This window comes from Lactuca serriola, chromosome 6 (genome assembly GCF_051521515.1).
Source record: "Lactuca serriola cultivar US96UC23 chromosome 6, Lser_US96UC23_V15, whole genome shotgun sequence".
Classification (NCBI taxonomy): domain Eukaryota; kingdom Viridiplantae; phylum Streptophyta; class Magnoliopsida; order Asterales; family Asteraceae; genus Lactuca; species Lactuca serriola.
Genome location: NC_136413.1, coordinates 56615442 through 56636198, shown reverse-complemented (window position 1 = coordinate 56636198; position 20757 = coordinate 56615442). Strand labels below are relative to the sequence as shown.

The window sequence follows — 20757 nt, the reverse complement described above, 5'->3', positions numbered from 1 at the left end:
ACAATGTTTTTGCACCGGTGAACAAGATGAAGTTATAACGCTATAGCCACAACAAGTCGTCGCTATAGCCCAAACAATAACGTCATGGTTTCGATTATTTAACACAAACCGGGAAAAAAAATTAACCAACCTATGCAAACGACACGTCGTCGGTATAGGTTGATTTTTAGCGACGACTTAATTATGTCATCGGTATAGGTGTCTTGGGATATGGTTATATTCTTGAAGTGTTTGTGTTATCCCTGTTATAAATCGTCTTTTAATCAGGCTTATGACATATAACATAAGCAAAAAGTCATACTTTTCTGGCCCATGTTGGGGTGTCTAGATGTTACTCATTGTATTTTCTTAGAGTTTGATTATCTTTTAGATAGGAAACAACTGCTATGAAACAAAGAATTTGGCAAAAATATGAATGTTGAGTCTCCAACCCATGACAATTTTGTTCAACTTTCAAGAGTTTCATCGACTACTAGACGGCCGGTTTAATAACTTCATATATTCATTTTCTTTAAGTAGTGGGCGGATGCATCATGTGCCGGCTTCTTTGATATTCACAGGTACTTTTGTTCTTCTCTATCTATTAAGTATTATATCTGATTTCTTTTTATTGATTTAAATGTGACAAGGACCTAATCCTAACAGTAACAAACGAAATCCTTCCTTGTCATTGATTAAATACTGTATCTAGACGGCTTAAGAACCACACAACATTACCGTTGAACAATATCGTCTCTTCTTCTTTTTTTTACTTCCTTACTTTAAAACCTTGGATATTTCTGGCCACTCCTTGTATACGATTTGTAAACAACTAATTTTTTGTCTTTCTGGAGACAAATTCTGCAATGTGCATATTTGAAGCATTTCCTACACCCACCTCTAGTTAATCTCAGATCATCATTTTCTATCCCGAAGAAGAATATAACTAGCTATGGGTCCCGACCTAATTGAATATCTCCGTCTTTTGCAACAACTGAAGTCTTACAATAATGTTCCAACAGAGTTGATATATTCCTTGCAGTCTTACACGTCTATAGTATACAGGTCAGATGTGCAAAACCGGTTCAGTGAACCTATGCCATGGATTGGGATATACATCGCCTTAGCATCTCTGTTTTGCATCATTGCAATAGTGGCTGATTTATTACATGGTTTAAGGAACAGAAAGCTATGGTTTCCTTGCAAATATTTCACTCTGAATGCTGCTTCTCTCTCTGTAATAGCTATTGCAATGAAGCTACCTGTGGATTTAAATAATTCAATGCCAGGTGACGTAGACCAGGCTGCAAAACTTGGAAGCATGGGATTTATGTGCACCATGATGTCTAATTTATTGCCTGCTCTAGCAACCTTGGATAGCAAGGAACTTGTCACAAACATCATAGCTCTGGGTGTTCTGGTAATCACCATAGTTGTAAACGTTTGCATTCAAATAAAAACCGGTGTGGTTTCCAGTATTGAAGTTTGGTACTTGTTTGATGATGATTATTATTCAAACTCTGTAAGTTATTACACTATGCCAATAGCAATCATTTATGTTGCTATGTTACTGATGTTGCTGATAATGCATGCATGTTCAGCTTTAGCGATTCTAAAGTCCAAACAGATACTTGAAATGAAATACCAAGCAGCTCATGAAACAGCTATGAAGGACAAAGAGCTTCAACAACCAGGAAGATTAAGTGTTGATAAGATAAAGCAGCTTGTGAGCAATTACTGGATCATGGCATCAACAGGCAATCCCCAGTTCTTCACAGCTTGCTCTGCTACAAGTTGTGCTTCTGGGGTAATATCTGCTATAAGCACTGTCCTCCATGTTATTGTTATACTTTTGATTGTTGGATCGCTAGGGGACTTTAGGTCTGATTACAAGTGGTCAGCGTTGGTGATTCTCATAACACAGTTTATCGGGTCAATCGTGGGTACTATGGCTCCACTTTCTAGATGTTTTGCAGCCTTAAGCTTTAAGTTGTCCATAAAATGGATTTGGAACAATATGAACGTCTTTAAAGTGGAGAGCTACTGGACTCAGACGTTATATGATTTGAAAGAGAGTACAATGCCATTCCTATCTTGTAGCCGCAAATTCAAGATTTTACTCGAAAATACCAAAGTCATTGTCCTCAGCTTTTGTATAGGATTTCAGAAGACAGTAGTGGTAACATGCAAGATGATAGGCCTCATCCCAATTTTCATAGTTATCTGTATCTTTATTTGTTCTTGTTGTTGGAAGTGGTTGAAGTCAATGTTTAATGCATTCGGTATCGTGTTAATAAAAGAGCCTGAGCAACACGAAACAAATAAAATTCTTAGCCATTATGTTTTGCAACTTCAAGAGGATGCAGAGCTTGCTGAAAGAACGCTGAAAAGGATTTCATACTCTTTCGAACGCATTATAAAGAAGGCCGAGAAACAACAACCCTACAATCTTATGAAACTTGTAGAGGGATATAGAGGTTTTAGAAGAGCTGAAAAGTTTGATAGCCATCATGTTCTATCTTTGCTTCTAGAAGAGTCTCCCAGTTGCTGGAGCCTACCGTTGGTAACCCTGACAACCATGGCCATCTCTCTTCCTAACATTAAAAAAGACAGAGTTGATTGTCTGCTAAGTGGTGTGAGTGAAGGTATGGTATATGTCACAATTGTGGAAGACAGCCTCAATGCTACTGACGACCATGTAATCATTCAAAAGGCGGCTCAAACTTTGTGGTTAGAAGTTGAGATCTACCAGAAATGGTTAGGAAACAAGCTGCGAAAACCTGTTCCTCTAGCGAATACAGCTGGACAGATTCTTCTGTGGTTGAGGGATACAGCTAAGAACATGGTCACTCGGGTGGAAAGTAGGGATACTAAAGGCCAAAACGACAGTTCCAAATTCTGGTCTATTTCTGCGAGTTCAATGTATCGTATCACAGAAATGATCCTTCATTCCAACCATGCTCACGTTGATAAGGTTAGCCCAGAGGAACTATTTGAGCAATTATCATCAATGATTGCGGACATATTTGTTGCTTGTCTCACGAACTTACCGCAAGTCATTGCAATGAAATGCCACTCGAGTGAAATAGAGAAAAGGGAGGCAAGTGTCTATGCTGCAGCCCAACTTCTAGGTGAGACTATGCAAATACTCAACACCATTCAAGATAGTGAACTTCCAAGCTTGAATCCAGACGACTTAGTGTTTATTGTTGACAAGTTGGGTGCTTAGTTAAAGCATCCTTTTACTTAAAAATAACAAATTTTTTCGTGTAACCAAGTAAGTTGATAAAGACATAATTTATTCTCCTATGTTAGAATATCATCTCATATTTTATTTGCTTCCTTTTGAAGATTTCCATAATTATTTATTCTAACTAGAAGGAATTTGGTTGCGCTGTTGGCCACGGAATTTGGTTGTGTTGTTGGTGTTGGTTTGAATAATGTTAGGAAACAATAACTAGAAAGAATTTGGTTGCGCCGTTGGCGCGGAATTTGGTTGTGTTGTTTGTGCTGGTTTGAATAATGTTAGGAAACAAAAAGCTGGAAATAATATTTTGATAATGGCGTTAAAAGTTATATTAATAGAATTTGTTTACGTCGCAATTATCCGTTACATTCCATATGATAGGACTATTGGCCTTGGGTATAGAAGGAAAACTCGTCGAGTCTACGCTTAACTCGACGAGTAGAGATGGACTTATGGTCAGGCTAAGGGAAAGGGACTCGGCGAGTTGGCTAGCCAACTCGGCGAGTCTGGTCAACTGGCAGTTGACTGTGACTTGACTCTTGATTTGTAAGGGTAAATGGTCAATTTACCCTGAAATCGGTTAGCAGTATCTGACTAAGGGTTTTGTGGGAATTATAGTCGGAAGGTCTCCGGAGCGGCAGTAGCGGCAGACAGTCAGTTCCCACGCAGATCGACAGTTACTTTGAGGTGAGTTACCTTTCGGTAGGAACGGGTCTAAGGCACCAAGGCCGGCCCGTGTAGACAAGAAGTTGGTACTAGAGTATGGGTCGAGCCCTTATCTCTTGATTGAGTTGATTATGATATATTCTTGTATGATAGAGTTGTCTATACTTGTTGTCTGTGTGATACTTGTATATTATGGGTCAGCGGTTGAGTGTGGGCAAGGACCGTATCTCTCGAGAGTGGAGTGTGGGTGTGGCCCGTACCTCCCAGATAGTGTAGCGTGGGCGAGGCCCGTATCCCTCGGCTAGCGGAGTGTGGGCAAGGCCCGTATCTTCATGAGTGTGCGCAAGGCCCGTATCTCCTAGTTGTATGTTGTATGTTTGTATGGTATGAGGTATTATGGGGGAACTCACTAAGTTTCGTGCTTACAGTTTTCAGTTTTGGTTTCAGGTACCTCTTCGTCGAAGGGGAACGAGCTGGCGCGGTAGTGGTACATCACACACACCCATGCTTCGTATTCCGCATCATGAGACCTTCCTGGGGATTTGTACTCTGATATTTTTATGTTATAGAAATGTTTTTCCAGACATGCGATATCTTATTAAAATGTTATTATCAGAAAACGTTTTTATTCGAATGTTTGCTAATTATGTGTTTTCAAAAACGAAATTTTTGGCTCGTATTTTTGGGACGTTACAAGTTGGTATCAGAGCCCTGGTTTGAGGGATTCGAACACACCTTCGGGGTTGTTTGAACTCAAATCGAGGGATCAAAAGATTTTGGAAAAAGAAAATGTTTTCTAAAAGCTAGTAAAGGGTTCTAAGAAAGAACGAAGTGTGTGATGTGCGCGACCGGCCAAGCTCAAGTAAGTATTCCCCAAAGTACCCATACAAGTTTATGTTTCAGTAGAACAACATGCTAGAATAGGACTAAGGATCTAGGAGTGATGCCTTATGTACCTGCTTTATGTGCTTCAGTGTGTGAAAAGTTGCATGCTAGAATCGAGTAGACAGTATTAGGATGACCTGTTTAGGTTATGCCTGATAGTGCGAGTTTAGCCTTGTATGCTAGTTCAGTTTTTCTCTAAGAGGATAAAGTTGCTTGAGATTGTTTCCTTTATGTCCAAATGTTGTTTGCTTTGTGCTCTGTGGGCTTTGGAGTGACGGGAGTTAGCTGTTAGGTGAATACGATAAAGTCACATGTGATCAGGGTTGAATAATCTCAGAGTGTTGGATTTGACCCTATTGCGTAGCTCTTGTTTGAGTCCTAACCGTGGTAGGGATGAGTCCTTTACTCGAAAGATTATCTGAGCCTCGTCACATGTGATTGTATTCAGGTAATGGCTAATTGGCATCACCAAGAGGCCTTCAGCAGCTGAGGACTAGGTTGGGTGAAGTCAGAGGTTTCCTAGGGTAAGCCTAGGATAGGAGTAGCAGAGATCAGCGGTAGTGAAAGGGACCTGGTGGAGTCAAGGCAATCCTTGGAGAAGGTACGGATAGATGTGGAAGGTAGTATGGGCCCGTACAACTGAAAGCAGAGGATATGTACCCGAATCGAGGAATGCCAAGATAAGACCAGGGAATTTGTAGTAATTATGATCCCTCCAGAGGTATCAGTATCGCTAACAGTTGTCATTTCCTTTGTATGTCAGAATGGTGGTACTACGTTCGAGGCCACCCGTTGGCAGTGCAGGAGAGGGATCAGGTTTTGAGCCAGTGGATGAGGGGCTACGTGAGTTCATCGCGTCTGAGATCACCATAGGCATCCTTGAGTCGACCCCCATCATCTTCGGGTCGATCAAAGAAAGGATATTGGAGTTGATGGAGGATCGCCTCCGGGCATTCAGGAGCGACATGGCATCTGGCCAGTCGGGATCTCGCACGCTGTCCTTCAAGGACTTTCGGGGCAGTGGTGCGCCGGATTTTCACGGGGCGAAGGACCCCATAGCTGCCAGATGATGGATTGCCGACATTGAGTCTGCATAGATGATTAGCTTCTGCCCTGATGGGTCGAAGGTGAGGTTCGCAGCAGGGTGTTTACGAGATCGAGCTAGGGATTGGTGGGAGTCCGTGGGGAACTCATTGGGAGCCTCGGCTGTCGAGGCTATGACTTGGTCGGACTTTGTGACCAGGTTCAGGGCGGAGTTCGCACCAGCTGTCGAGCTTCAGCAGTTGGCCAGGGAGTTCTTGGACATGAGGCAGACGACGGAGACTGTGGCGGAGATCACCGCCAAGTTCCGGGAGAGGGCACTGTTGGTGCCCCAGTATGCTGGTGATGAGGATATGAGGAGGACCCGTTATCATGACATGCTACGGGCTGTCATCCGGGAGCATGTTAGCTTTTCAGCTTGCCCTACCCTGGATTCCATGATTGCCAGGGCGAGGGAAAGGGAGATTGATTTGGAGCACATTCGGAAGAGGAAAGCAGAAGTGGGACAGGTGGTTGGGGCTTCGGGAAAGAAGCCCAGAGGATCAGATGGGAGGCCGAAAGGCCAAGGAGGGCTAGGCAGCTGCAGGAAGTGCGGCAGGACGCACGAGGGAGCATGTAGGAGGGGATCAGAAGGCTGATACAAGTGCAGCAAGGCAGGGCACTTTAGCAAGGATTGTACTACTCCTGCTTCGGTTATTCAGACATCGGAGTTGCTGTGTTTTCACTGCAACCAGAGGGGCCATAAGAAGGCCGATTGCCCTCAGTTGACAGCATCAGCGTCGGTTAGGGCGCTGGCTCCAGCTACCCTGCGGATTATAGATGTCCGGCAGGGCAAGACAGAGGCTCCAGTGGTGAGGAGCCGGGCATTCCAGCTGACGGCAGAGGAGGCACGCGCCGCACCCGATGTGGTGGCGGGTATGATTCCTTCCCTCTACTTTATTTTTATGATGTTATGATATTGATATGTGCTCTGTGTATATGCATTAGGATCGTCCCATGTGAACGGTATTCCTGTCCAAGTGTTGTTCGATTCGGGTGCCACCCGATCATTTGTTTCCCTTGCGCTTAGCAAGAGGTTTACTGAGTCTTCAGGCATGTTGGATTGCCCTTTAAAGGTAGAGATCATCGACGATCGATCGGTGCGAGCGTCATCAGTATTCAGGGATTGTGTCCTGAGGCTTTTCGAGGAGCGCTACTTGGTGGATTTAGTTCCCATTCCGTTGCGGGGGAACAAGGTAATTATAGGCATGGATTGGTTGAGCCCTATTGGGGCGGTGATAGATTGCGCACAGCAGCTAGTGCGGATCAGGACCCCGAGTGGGGGAGATTTGGGGATCCATGGCGAGAGGCCACAGCGTGGACCTGTAGTATGTTCAGCAGCGAGGGCTAGGCGCTACCTCCAGCAGGGTTGCGCGGGGTATGTTGCTTATGTTATGGATACTCGGGAGGCGGGTAAGGCGATGGTGAGCGAGGTTCCAGTGGTACGAGACTACGCTGATGTGTTCCCGGAGGAGCTTCCTGGAATACCTCCGGAACGTCAGGTAGAGTTCAGGATCAACCTAGTTCCTGGTGCGGCTCCGATAGCCAAGGCACCCTATCGGTTGGCTCCTCCCGAGATGCAGGAGTTGTCTACGCAGCTACAGGAGCTGCTGGACAAAGGATTTATTCGTCTGAGCAGTTCACCCTGGGCAGCCCCGATCCTGTTTGTGAAGAAGAAGGATGGGTCGCATCGGATGTGTATAGATTATCGGGAGCTGAATAAGGTAACGGTGAAGAACCGTTACCCACTCCCAAGGATTGATGATCTCTTTGATCAGTTGCAGGGAGCATCTTGGTTCTCCAAGATCGATTTGCGTTCAGGCTATCATCAGATGAGGGTTAGAGAGGAGGATATTCAGAAGACCGCGTTTCGGACGCGTTATGGCCATTATGAGTTCGTGGTGATGCCGTTTGGGCTCACCAATGCTCCTGCCACATTCATGGACCTCATGAACCGCATGTGTAGACCGATGTTGGATCGGTCTGTGATAGTTTTCATTGATGACATATTGGTTTATTCCAAGACTCAGGAGGAGCATGACGAGCATCTGAGAGAGGTATTGGAGACCCTGAGGAGGGAGAGCTTGTACGCCAAGTTCTCCAAATGTGAGTTTTGGTTGCGCGAGGTGCAGTTTCTTGGGCACCTCGTCAATCAGAACGGGATTTCAGTAAACCCGGCCAAGATGGAGACCGTGATGAGGTGGGAGGTTCCGAAGTCTCCATCTGAGATTCGGAGTTTCCTAGGATTGGCAGGCTACTATCGTAGGTTCATTCAGGATTTCTCCAAAATAGTCGTACCCCTGACACGGTTGACTAGGAAAGCCGTGGTCTTTCGGTGGGGGCTTGAGCAGCAGGCATCGTTCAAGACTCTAAGGCAGAGATTGTGCGAGGCGCCAATCTTAGCCCTGCCCGAGGGCGTAGAGGATTTTGTGGTATATTGTGATGCGTCGATCTCAGGCCTAGGTGCAGTATTGATGCAGAGGGGGCATGCCATTGCTTATGCCTCGAGGCAGCTGAAGCCTTACGAGGCGAACTACCTGACGCATGATTTGGAGTTGGGGGCGGTGGTTTTCGCTCTCAAGATTTGGCGGCATTACCTCTGCGGGGTTCGATGTACCATTTACACGGACCACAAGAGCTTGAGGTACCTCATGGATCAGCCGAATCTGAACATGAGACAGTGTCGGTGGTTGGATATGGTGAAGGATTATGATTGTGAGATCCTTTACCACCCGGGAAAGGCCAATGTGGTGGCCGATGCGCTTAGCCGCAAGGCGGCGCCGATCAGGGATGTTTGCATGAGGATGACTGTGGTGACTCCCCTATTGGAGCAGATTCGGGAGGCTCAACAGGAGGCTATGAAGGAGGAGCATCGGAAGAGTGAGCGTATAGTGGGACAGGTCACCTCCTTCGATTATGATAGTCAGGGGTTATTGACATTACACCGTAGGGTGTGGGTTCCGTATCATGGAGGCGTGCGCCAGATCTTGATGGAGGAGGCGCACAAATCCCGATTTTCTATTCATCCAGGGGCGACGAAGATGTATCGGGATCGTCGCCTAGACTATTGGTGGCCCTGCATGAAGCGGGATGTGGCGTGGTACGTCGAGCGGTGTTTGACCTGCTGGAAGGTCAAGGCCAAGCATCAGAGACCGCACGGCAAGATGCAGCCGTTGGACATCCCGTTATGGAAATGAGAGGATATTACGATGGATTTTATCACGAAGCTCCCACGAACGGCACGAGGCGTCGATTCGATTTGGGTCATCGTGGATCGATTGACCAAGAGCGCCCATTTTATTCCGATTCCGGAGAGTATCTCGGCCGAAAAGTTGCCCGATATCTATATCAGGGAGATAGTGGCGCGGCACGGGGTGCCAGTGTCAGTGATATCGGATCGAGATGTGCGGTTCACTTCCAGGTTTTGGAAGAGGTTTCAGTTGGGCACTCGTCTGCATTTTAGCACTGCCTTTCACCCGCAGACGGATGGTCAGAGTGAGTGGACCATCCAGACCTTGGATGATATGTTCCGGGCATGCGTGTTAGATTTCGGTGGTAGCTGGGATACCTATCTTCCCTTGGCTGAGTTCTCGTACAACAACAGCTACCACCCGAGTATTGGCCGTCCCCTATTCGAGATGTTGTACAGTCGGAGGTGCAGGACCCCGATATGCTGGGGTGAAGTTGGCCAGAGGGTCATGGGGAGCACCGAGGTGGTGCTCAAGACGACCGAGAGGATCCAGCAGGTTCGGAGCAGGCTTCAAACTGCGCAGAGTCGGCAGAAAATTTATGCCGACAAGCGTCGATCAGACCTGGAGTTCCAGGTCGGGGATATGGTTCTCCTGAAGGTGTCGCCTTGGAAAGGCGTCATTCGATTCAGGACGCGGGGCAAATTGGGCCCGAGATTCATTGGTCCATTCAGGGTTGTAGCCCGGGTGGGCAAGGTAGCATACAGGCTGGATCTGCCAGCCGAGCTCAGCCAAATCCACAGCACCTTCCATGTCTCCCAGCTGCGGAAGTGCCTCGTGGATGATTCAGCGGTAGTGCCATTAGAGGATATTCAGGTTGATGACAACCTGAATTACATTGAGCGCCCAGTCGCAATCCTCGACCGGAAGTCGAAGGATTTAAGGAACAAGAGGGTGGAACTAGTGAAAGTGCAATGGCAACACCGCAAGGGTTCGGAATGGACTTGGGAGCCGGTGGAAGAAATGATGGAGCATTACCCCGAGCTGTTTCAGGATCGAGCGGCAGACTACGAGGACGAAGTCTAAAATAAGTGGGGGAGATTTGTAGCACCTGGTTCCTGGTACGTAAAATTTATCTTAGTAATTGTCATTTTAGCCTTGGACTCGGCGAGTTGTAGGTCCGACTCGCCGAGTAGGGACGCGGTCCGGGGGCACGTTTAAGTTGGCGACTCGGCGAGTCCATATTCTGGACTCGGCAAGTCACCACTGTCTGTTGAAACCCTAAATTTCAAGGGTTTGTACCCTATTTAAACACTCATTTCCACCCCAACCTCGCCCCCATTCACCCTCAGAGCTCCCAACATCGTCCTTGCCCTTTTCCTTATGAGATTGAAGTGTTTTGGGTGTGTTCTTGAAGTTTTTGAGGAGAAAGAAGAGTAGATCAAGAACAAGAGAAGGAGGCCAAGCAATTCTGTGACATCTCAACATTTTCCTTGAGGTATGGCTCGTTTCCCCCTGTTTTCAAGCTTGTAGTCCCTAATAGCTTCATGAAGTCCTTTTTGAGCCATTCTTCAAGCTTGTTTGTGCTTGGTGGGTTGTAATAAGTTGTTAGCCTTTAGATCTAGGCATGATTTAGTCCCTGGAGCTTGGATCTACTGCCTTTATGGAGTCTTATTGCATGAAAGTCCTAGATCTACCCCTTTTGGTGCACTTTGAGCCCTAAAACCTTCATTGGTGATTATCTACACGTAAAGTTGGAAATTTTACGTGTAAACCAGGACCTAGGAACCCAGATCTATGAATGTCATGGACTGGATTCAAGATAAATCGCGTGTATAGTTTTTGCATGAGGCAGACTCGGCGAGTCGGGTCGCGAGTCCCCGGGTTGTTCCCTTTTCGTGTTGCGAGTTGGAGTGGTGAGTCATAGGGTATGACTCAGTGGGTCGGAAGCCAGACTCACTCATGAAGTCACTCGGCGAGTCAATGCCATGACTCGGCGAGTTCACGACAATCTTCTTGTCTCAAGAACAACTCGGTGAGTCACAACTTAGAGTGTTCTTCGGATGAAGATGAACTCGGCGAGTTGTTCATACAACTCGGCGAGTAGGATGAAGGACTATTGGCCTTGGGCATAGAAGGAAAACTCGTCGAGTCTACGCTTAACTCGACGAGTAGAGACGGACTTATGGTCAAGCTAAGGGAAAGGGACTCGGCGAGTTGGCTAGCCAACTCGGCGAGTCTGGTCAACTGGCAGTTGACTGTGACTTGACTCTTGATTTGTATGGGTAAATGGTCAATTTATCCTGAAATCGGTTAGCAGTATTTGACTAAGGGTTTTGTGGGAATTATAGCCGGAAGGTCTCCAGAGCGGCAGACAGTCAGTTCCCACGCAGATCGACAGTTAGTTTGAGGTGAGTTTCCTTTCGGTAGGAACGGGTCTAAGGCACCAAGTCCGGCCCGTGTAGACAAGACGTTGGTACTAGAGTGTGGGTCGAGCCCGTGTCTCTTGATTGAGTTGATTATGATATATGCTTGTATGATAGAGTTGTCTATATTTGTTGTCTGTGTGATACTTGTATATTATGGGTCAGCGGTTGAGTGTGGGCAAGGCCCGTATCTCTCCGAGAGTGGAGTGTGGGCGTGGCCCGTACCTCCCAGATAGTGTAAGGTGGGCGAGGCCCGTATCCCTCGGCTAGCGGAGTGTGGGCAAGGCCCGTATCTTCATGAGTGTGGGCAAGGCCCGTATCTCCTAGCTGTATGTTGTATGTTTGTATGGTATGAGGTATTATGGGGGAACTCACTAAGCTTCGTGCTTACAGTTTTCAGTTTTGGTTTCAGGTACCTCTTCGTCGTAGGGGAAGGAGCTGGCTCGGTAGCGGTACGTCACACACACCCATACTTCGTATTCCGCATCATGAGACATTCCTCAGGATTTTTACTCTGATATTTTTATGTTATAGAAATGTTTTTCCAGACATGCGATATCTTATTAAAATGTTATGATCAGAAAACGTTTTTATTCGAATGTTTGCTAATTATGTGTTTTCAAAAACGAAATTTTTGGCTCGTATTTTTGGGACGTTACATCAAAACTGACAAAATAGTAAATAAAAAGCAGTAAATGAAAACAATAAACATTGTTATATTAGATCAAGCATTTGTATCGTTTCATGGAACCTAAAAATCATCCAAAACAGTTAATAAAAACGGCAAATATTTTTCCATTACATCATACATTAAACTAATACATACTAAACAACAAATATTTTTCTTCCGCAAACTCACTTTCCAAAAAAGAACTGCAACGAAAAACTATGTCAACCATTTTAATCAACAAAAACGAATTAATAATTCTCAAAAATTGTGAATCTGTGATGTTAAGTTGTTAACCATTTCAATCAACAAAAAATACACAACCATAATATTGAGTATGAATCACAATCTAAACACATATTATGGGTTAGACTCTGGAGTTATTAAATATTATGGGTTATAATTTTATTATCTAATATCTATATATAAAAATTAGTATTTAATACAACAAAATACAATTTTATATATATATATATATATATATATATATATATATATATATATATATATATATATATAGAGAGAGAGAGAGAGAGAGAGAGAGAGAAAGAGAGAGAGAGTCAAGATCAAATAAGAAGGAAAATTTTGGTAGGAAAGTAAGAAGTTTTTTTCTACATATTTTTTTAGCGAATATACAAAATAAATAATTAGATGATTCAAATGTAAAATGATTCACAAGAAAAAATTCCCAAAAAAAATATCTTCATGATTCATTTTTGCGTAAATTAAGAAAAAATTCACTTTTATGACAATTTTGGTGAATAACAATGAAATCATTGTATAAATGAACCATCAGTGTGTTTTTTTGAGATTTTTTTTGACGAATCATGTTATTTTTTATTCATCTTGTGATTCATTTCTTTTGTTCGTCAGAAAAGTATGTTGAAAAAAACTTCTTACCTTCCTACCAAAAAAATTTCTTACAGGATCTATATATATATATATATATATATATATATATATATATATATATATATATAGAGAGAGAGAGAGAGAGAGAGAGAGAGAGAGAGAAATGATCAAATGAGAACGCCTAAAATATTGAGAACGCGAGAACAAGTATATTCATTTGTGATTTCATTATTCATTTGTGGAGAAATAATAATTTTTAACGCACAATCAAAATAAATATGCTTTTTCTCATCAATTGAAATTAAAGGCGTGAAAATTTATTATTTCTCCACAACTGAATACATGGAATCACAAATGAATATACTTTGTTCTCGCGTTCTCAACCTTTTTGGTGTTCTCATTTGATCCTACTCATATATATATATATATATATATATATATATATATATATATATATATATATATATATACACACACACACATACACACACACTCTACGGTCCGGTCCGGTCCGGTTTTTATATGGTTTGAAATCTTAAAAACCATAAGCCAAACCGTTCACTACGGTTTGAAATTTTCAAAACCGCAAGCCAAACCGTAAAGAAAAATATAAACCGTAAAACCAAACCATTGACCGGTTTGGCCGGTCTCACGGTTTCAAACCGAACCGCGATCACCCCTACTTATGCAATTTCATTCCTTCCTTGATTCCATCATCCCAAAAAAGATGGTGTACTTACTTATGTATGTGTAATGGTCTCTTATATGCAAAAGTTCAACACTACACATGCACTCATAGCTTTCCTGCAAGGGGAAATGCATAGAAACACAGGTCAAGATCATTATTTCACTTTAAAGTAGCACGAAGGAATGGTTGAGAGCAAATGGAAAATATTTCAATTCTATTTATTTGTTGTTTTTTATTTAGTTTGCAAATCTATAAAAAGAATTTAAGTGAAAATTATGGTAAAGGACCAAAACACCGTTTAGTGATTGGACCAAAAAAGAAGATGAAATTAACAACACAGTAAACAAATGAATATAGAACCTTGCTATGAAAAGGAAAATTGATAAAAGTTTTGAACTAAATCCGCTAAAAAAACATATACCATAGGGACTATTTTTTTGTAAATTATTCTATAAACAATGAACTTATATAAAAAGATAAAGAGTACAGACGTCCTGAAAGCATAGATATACGCAAATATACTTTCCACCATTGATTTTACTGTATTGTTTCATTCTTGAAACTAAATTTTGATCCATTGCCAATAAAGGGCTTGAAAATCTTAAAGCTACATAATTTGCCAAACATGGAATGTGTAACGCCCGTATATCCGGGGTAGTCAATTTAGAGACGATAGGTGTCAAAAATGATTTTTTGATGAAAAATTATTTAGAATGAATCATCTTAACTAAGTTATAGTATATGTTACAAGGTTTCTGTGCATATAAAGAACGCCGAAATCCGAGTTATAACGAAGAAGTTATGACCTGTCGAAGTTTCGCGGCACAACCGGCACGACGCTGAATGACGTAAAAAGTGAATTTACGTTAGAGTGATATTTAGCCTTATCAATCCAAAAGAAAGTCGTACAGTTCGTTAAACCATGAACGTGCATAAAAAGAACGTCCAAATCTGACTTCGTATGAGGAAGTTATGATTTTTCAAAGTTTTGACTTAGCAGTATGCAGCCCGAATACTCGATTTGAGATCAAGCGGTTTTTAGCCGAAACAATCTAAATGAGAATCGAAGGTCTCGTTAATAGTAGTAAAACGATAAAAAGATAGGCGAAAACGGACGTCGGATGAAGAAGTTATGAATTTATAACGGAGTTTTTCTGTCCCGACTTACTAAAAATAAATAATAAAAATAAAGTCAAAATTAGACGACGGAGTCTAAACAAAAGTTGCAGATCGTAGTCTCACCTACGCGTGGATATAAAGAACGTCGAAAACGGAGTTCGTATGAGGAAGATATGAATTTTTGAAGTTTATTAAATATTTTCGATATTTAATTTAAATATATATTAACCGATATTATCCATGGGGGAGTCAGCGACCCTATCGTCATTACGCCCAGCGTAATTTCATATTACACCCAGCGTAATTCGAACTTCCAGCCCCTATAAAAGGGTGTCGAGGGCAACCGACTTCTTTGCTCATTTCTTCCCTTTTTCTCGCGTTTTTGCATCGTTTTTCGTGCAAGAATTATCCCCAAGCCCCAGTATCATTCCCGAGCCTCGAAGCAAGTCCCGAAGCCCCGAAGATCCCAAGAAGTGCAATTCCCGAGCCGAAGCTCTGCCCGCGAGGAGTCCGGTTTTTGTGAAGATCTTCCAGATCTGCCGAAGAATACTACTTCTACAAGCCGTAGTGCTGTCCGATCATCTTCTGATCAAGTGAGTGTGTAGTTACTTTCTTCTAACACATAAATATTAAGTATTTGCTATAAAATACATGCTATGTGTATAATATAATGTTGTTTATATGTGTGGGTGTATAGTCCCATTCATAAACACGGGTATAATACAAGTATTGTTTGAATGTATTAAGTATATGTTTGGGTGAGTGTGTGGTTACTTTCTTCTAACACATAAATATGAAGTATTTGTTATAAAATACATGTTATGTGTTCATATATTGTTGTTTATTTGAGATGAGTATGGAATGGATGTTTTATATAGTTTTTAAATGAGTTAAACTGTATATGTATTTTATATCTACAAATATGTTGGGTAGAACATGGGTAGATGAGATAGTTGGTATGTGATAAAACGATGAGGTATGAAAGATGATTAAGAATGATATTGGCAGATGCACCAATTAGAGAATATCATAATACTAGCAGATGCGCTTAAGAATAATATCGGTAGATGCACCAAGTAGTGAATGTCGTAATCCTGGTAGATGCGCTTATAAGATAATCCTGGCAGATGTGCTTATAGGATAATGTCGGCAGATGCGCCTAAAAGAGAATGTCATAAACCTGGCAGTCGCGCCTCATAGTGTATGACGTAATCCTGGCAGAGGCGCTTAAAGGATAATGTTGGCAGATGCGTCTTATGTAGCAATGGAAGTTTGTGCTAATTCCTTAGGTCAATCCTTAGGAATGAATGAATGAAGGGTAGTTGAATTCCTAGGGTAAAATCCTAAGAAATAAAGAAGATAATAGGGATGGGTAATTGAGTTGATTGTTTGATGGTTGAATATAATAATTATATTATTGTGGGTTGAAAACCCTATATGCTCACCAGGCCCCCAAGCCTGACCCACTCAGTTTTCTTTGTATTACAGGTAATGACACAAGAGTATAAGTTGGTGAACTTGACAAGAGATTTTGGATTATAGGCCAATAGTTATGAATAACTGTTGTAAGGTTTATTATATATTGTTTATGCTTTTGGTCTGTATCGAACATGACATCCCGAGGTTTTATTATTTAATGAAAATACATTTCTTTGAAAGGCTTTGATAATTTTTATCATATTTTGTTTTGGGAACAAATTCCGCAACTGTTTTCTTTAAAAGATTACTCTGATTTTATAAAACAAAGCATAAACAAATCGGTCTTTTCTGGCCGTGAAAAGAGGTGCATCAAATGATAATCGGATTGCAAATGATAATCGGATTGCAAATGTGTCGAACATTAAGAGGTCGAACATTAAGAGGTGCATCAAATGATAATCGGATTGCAAATGGTAAAATCCTTATAAACCCGAGGCCCATTTAACACATGAAAATATGATTAGATGATAAGTAATAACTTAATTAAAAAAACATACTTTTCATCTAGAAGGCTTGGATGAACTGTGTCCTTGTAGTATCGACTAGGTGCCCAAACCTTTATTCTGAAGTTGAAAACATTGGACAAATTACAGTCAAACCTTTCCATTAGGTATCCAGGTACAGTGTCAACTATTCGTACGTCATTTTCCAATGTTTTAACGAAAAATTTTATTCATCATATATGTCACTAAACTTGCTGCAATACAACAAGAAACACATAAATACTTTCAAATATATGTATATATAACATTAAGCAATTATAGTAATTAGTAAAAGAGAAGGTTTACAAACTTGAGATCTCTCCAAATGCTATGGAAATGAAAATTTAGAATGACAGATGTCGCGTTAAGGTAGCATGCCACAACAACTGCATTGCAAATCTAGAGACATAGAAGTTTGTGGGTGGAAAACTTATTAAAATTTGTCAAACGCCATAAATTTTCATCGATACCATTAAGATAATCCTCCATCCGATCGGCCCACTGATCACAATACTCGGGAATCAACATTGGAATCTTCGTTGCAAATCCAAGAAAATTTGCATCATTCATCATCGTGTTCACATTGAGGTTAGCCATTTTATTTGATTCAATGAAAAGAGAAATTTCTGGAAGAAAATTGAGATCATTAACAGATCGATTGATACAAACAATAGCATAATCAATTAATCACTTATTGATTAAGTGAAGAACTGTGTTTTCAAATTGCAGAACAATGGGTCAGAATGAGAGATTCAAAAAGACGAAAAACGTCATGCAGATTTTTCAATCAAAGAAGTGATTCCGGCTCAGATACCAATTGAAGAGTGTATGAAATAATGTTTAAATCAATCGAATATAAGAAAACGATAAAGAACACGGAGATCTAAATAAGATATGCTTAGCTCGAATTACATTTGGAATAAGTATAAAGGTTTTGAGTACAAAGAGTAATATGAGAGTGTTCGTTAATCTAGACCTAAGCACCTACCCTATTTATAGGGTACCTTACAGACAAAAAAAATAAAACCAGTAAATGCCTTGTAAATAGATATGATAATCAAAGTACTTAACTTTCGCTATTTACAGACGCGAAACCTAAAGACATAGCTTTTAACTACTCACTAGAATGTTCGACTATATATATATATATATATATATATATATATATATATATATATATATATATATATATATTCCTTACAGCTCAATGACTCTAGAACTTGAGCAACACTCCAAGTTCTTGATCTGGACCCGAAAACTCCTAACAGCCACATCCGACTCTCAGAAGTTCCCAACATTATGTAGTATAGAATCCATGTAAATTACTATGCTATTTAGAGTAATGTAACACGACGCAAACCAAAACAAGTATTTTTCATGATTAAACAATATACAATATTTGAATTATTTTATAAGCAATAAAATAATAAGTCGGTTTATATTAGAATTATTCTTTTGAACAACATGTTAATGGTTAAAAGTAAGCATCCCAAGTTAGTAAAATTTTCCGATACTCGGATTAGAACATGGTACATTGAATTTAAGAGGCAAATGAAAGATCTACTATGCTCAAGAATCATATTAAAGTGATATTGCTAATTAACATATGATACTAATGGGTGACACTAACATCTTTATATAATTAATTATCTGTTAGAAATTGGTTTTAATAAATATTTAATAATCTCTTATAATTAAATTGGAAATTATTTATTTCTAGGAAATAATAATTTTCATTAGCAAGTAACGTTATATATAAGTCATATGGTATGAATTAATAAGTCATGCACAACATTTTGGACAAGATAAATTCTTTTGTCTTTTACCAAAAAGTTAAAGTTTATATTTTATAAACTTGGTTTATAAAATATAAAAGGTTTTTGTCTTCTTTTGTCTTTATAATTTCGAAAACTGGCTAAATAAAAGAGAGTATGGGCTTTTCATTTGTTTAATGAAAAGAACACTCCTCTAATAAGAAAAACATGGACAATATGATTAAAATAAGGAGTGATGGTCTTTCGATTATTTTATTCAAAAGAAAGGCATGGCTTGAAGCATGGGGAACACATAGGCTTTAGGGGTATGGGTTATTAAAGTGTTAAGAATTTATGGACCAAAGATTTTCTATATAGAGTGAGGCTTTCATATATGTTTCACCACTCGTGCAAAAAATCGTAAGTATGTATGTATGTGTGTTTCTCTCTAGTTTTAAATGAAGACTTGAAGATCGCACTATTGCTTATGCTCTCTTTATGTTCTTATTTAGATAAGAACATAAAGCTTAAGAGTCTTAAGAATTTTTTACAAAAGAACTAGCATTCTACATCAAGTTGATTCATTGTTGGTGTCTCTAAAGTTCTACATTCTCTATCAACTTCCAAGCCTCCCCCTGAGGATTCAAAGTCTACAAAGGTTATTAACCACTTCTTCCTCTTTGTTCTTGTTTTCTTTCCAAACTTTGTAAGAAGATCCATGGTGGGTATAAACTTGGATTATGTTATTCAAATTATCAAGTTTTCCGTTGCCTAAATCTTATGTTTTTGAAACTAATTTTTGATTAAAAACTCAACAATTGATATCAGAGCCGCCTTGCAAGTTTGGTTATATATATATATATATATATATATATATATATATATATATATATATATATATATATATATATATATATATATATATATATATTTGGAAATCTTTGTTTTTGGAGAATATCGATAACTTTGTTTTATTTAAAACAAGTTCATACATATTTTCTATGACAACTTTATAATTGTTATTTTATGTGACAAAAGTTTTCATGTATCTTATGTCATTTAAAGTTGTATTAGAAAAACAAAGGTTGTTTAATGTGTATGTTGATATGTATGATGCGCATAAACTAGCCAATTAAGTATCATTGTGTTTGTTGTGTTGTTGTGTTAGTTGTTCATAAAAATGGTTGTAATAATTTTTTTATTCATATGATATGTAATAAATTAAATAGATTAGTTTTCTTGGTTTATTTTTGTAAGTAATTGATTAATTTTTAGAATTAATTTATTTGTACAAAAATGTAACAAGAAATGAAGTTGGAGCAATTTTTTGAAAACCAAATATTAATTTTTGTGATTAAGAAACATGTTGAAAGCTAGTGAAGGTTTCTGAGAAGTGTCACTAATGTTGTTTCTTAAGGGTTGTTGGACGCTTAGCGACAGTTGCTGAAATATTGGTTTCAAGAAGCTTTTTCAATCTTTTGCAAGCAATGAGTGTTTTCTCAAGTGATAGCTTCTACAACAACATTAAAAGAATATTTTTGGTCCCTTAAAATGTCCCTTTATGAATGGACTTGACATTTTTTTTGTTGGCTTACAACAATGTTATTAGTTCGCTATGTTTATGCACCTATAATTTTATGCATGTTGTGTTATTTATTTTATGCAATTATTATATGTGGTTGATAAATTAGTTTTTCACATACTAAAATAATTTTGGACAAAATAAACATCACATGGAGTTTGGTTTTCAAAATTTATAACGTAGACATAAGATGTAAAAATTATTGGTTTAAAATAAAATCCGGCTTTATAAAAACGTTAATAATGTCAAATTTTGAAATACTCAAATATAAGTTTTAAAATGATGATTTTTATAACTTATACAAACTCCATATATATAAGGAATACAAGGAAGTTTTATTAAACATATAAAAGGTTCAAAACTCAGTAGACCCCTTTCTTAAGTTTATTTAAGTATCTCTTCCTAGATCATCTCCCGACTCAAAACTCAGCTCATACTCAAGCAAATAACAGATAACACTGATCAAAGCATCTCCTAGACTAAGGTATCACAAATCAGGCAACTCTAGCCCTAGAATATGGAATACCTAGCCTACCATCTAGCATGCAATCTTAACAAAATATCTCATAATTATCTTACAACACAAATGTAACGGTATTTTGGGAAATCACCGTTCGGGCTCTGGCTTATTGTATACACCGCTTCCATTTGTTTTCTCTTAAA

At 39.8% G+C, this 20757-nt stretch overlaps 1 protein-coding gene across 1 annotated transcript; it reads left to right on the top strand.

Moving 5' to 3' along the window:
- The first annotated feature begins 931 nt into the window (after positions 1–931).
- LOC145059778 (uncharacterized) lies at positions 932–3517 on the top strand. The gene has a single exon (XM_079007565.1). It carries the CDS (start codon positions 932–934, stop codon positions 3206–3208), a length of 2277 nt encoding a protein of 758 aa, XP_078863691.1. The 3' UTR covers positions 3209–3517.
- Positions 3518–20757: the final 17240 nt, after the last annotated feature.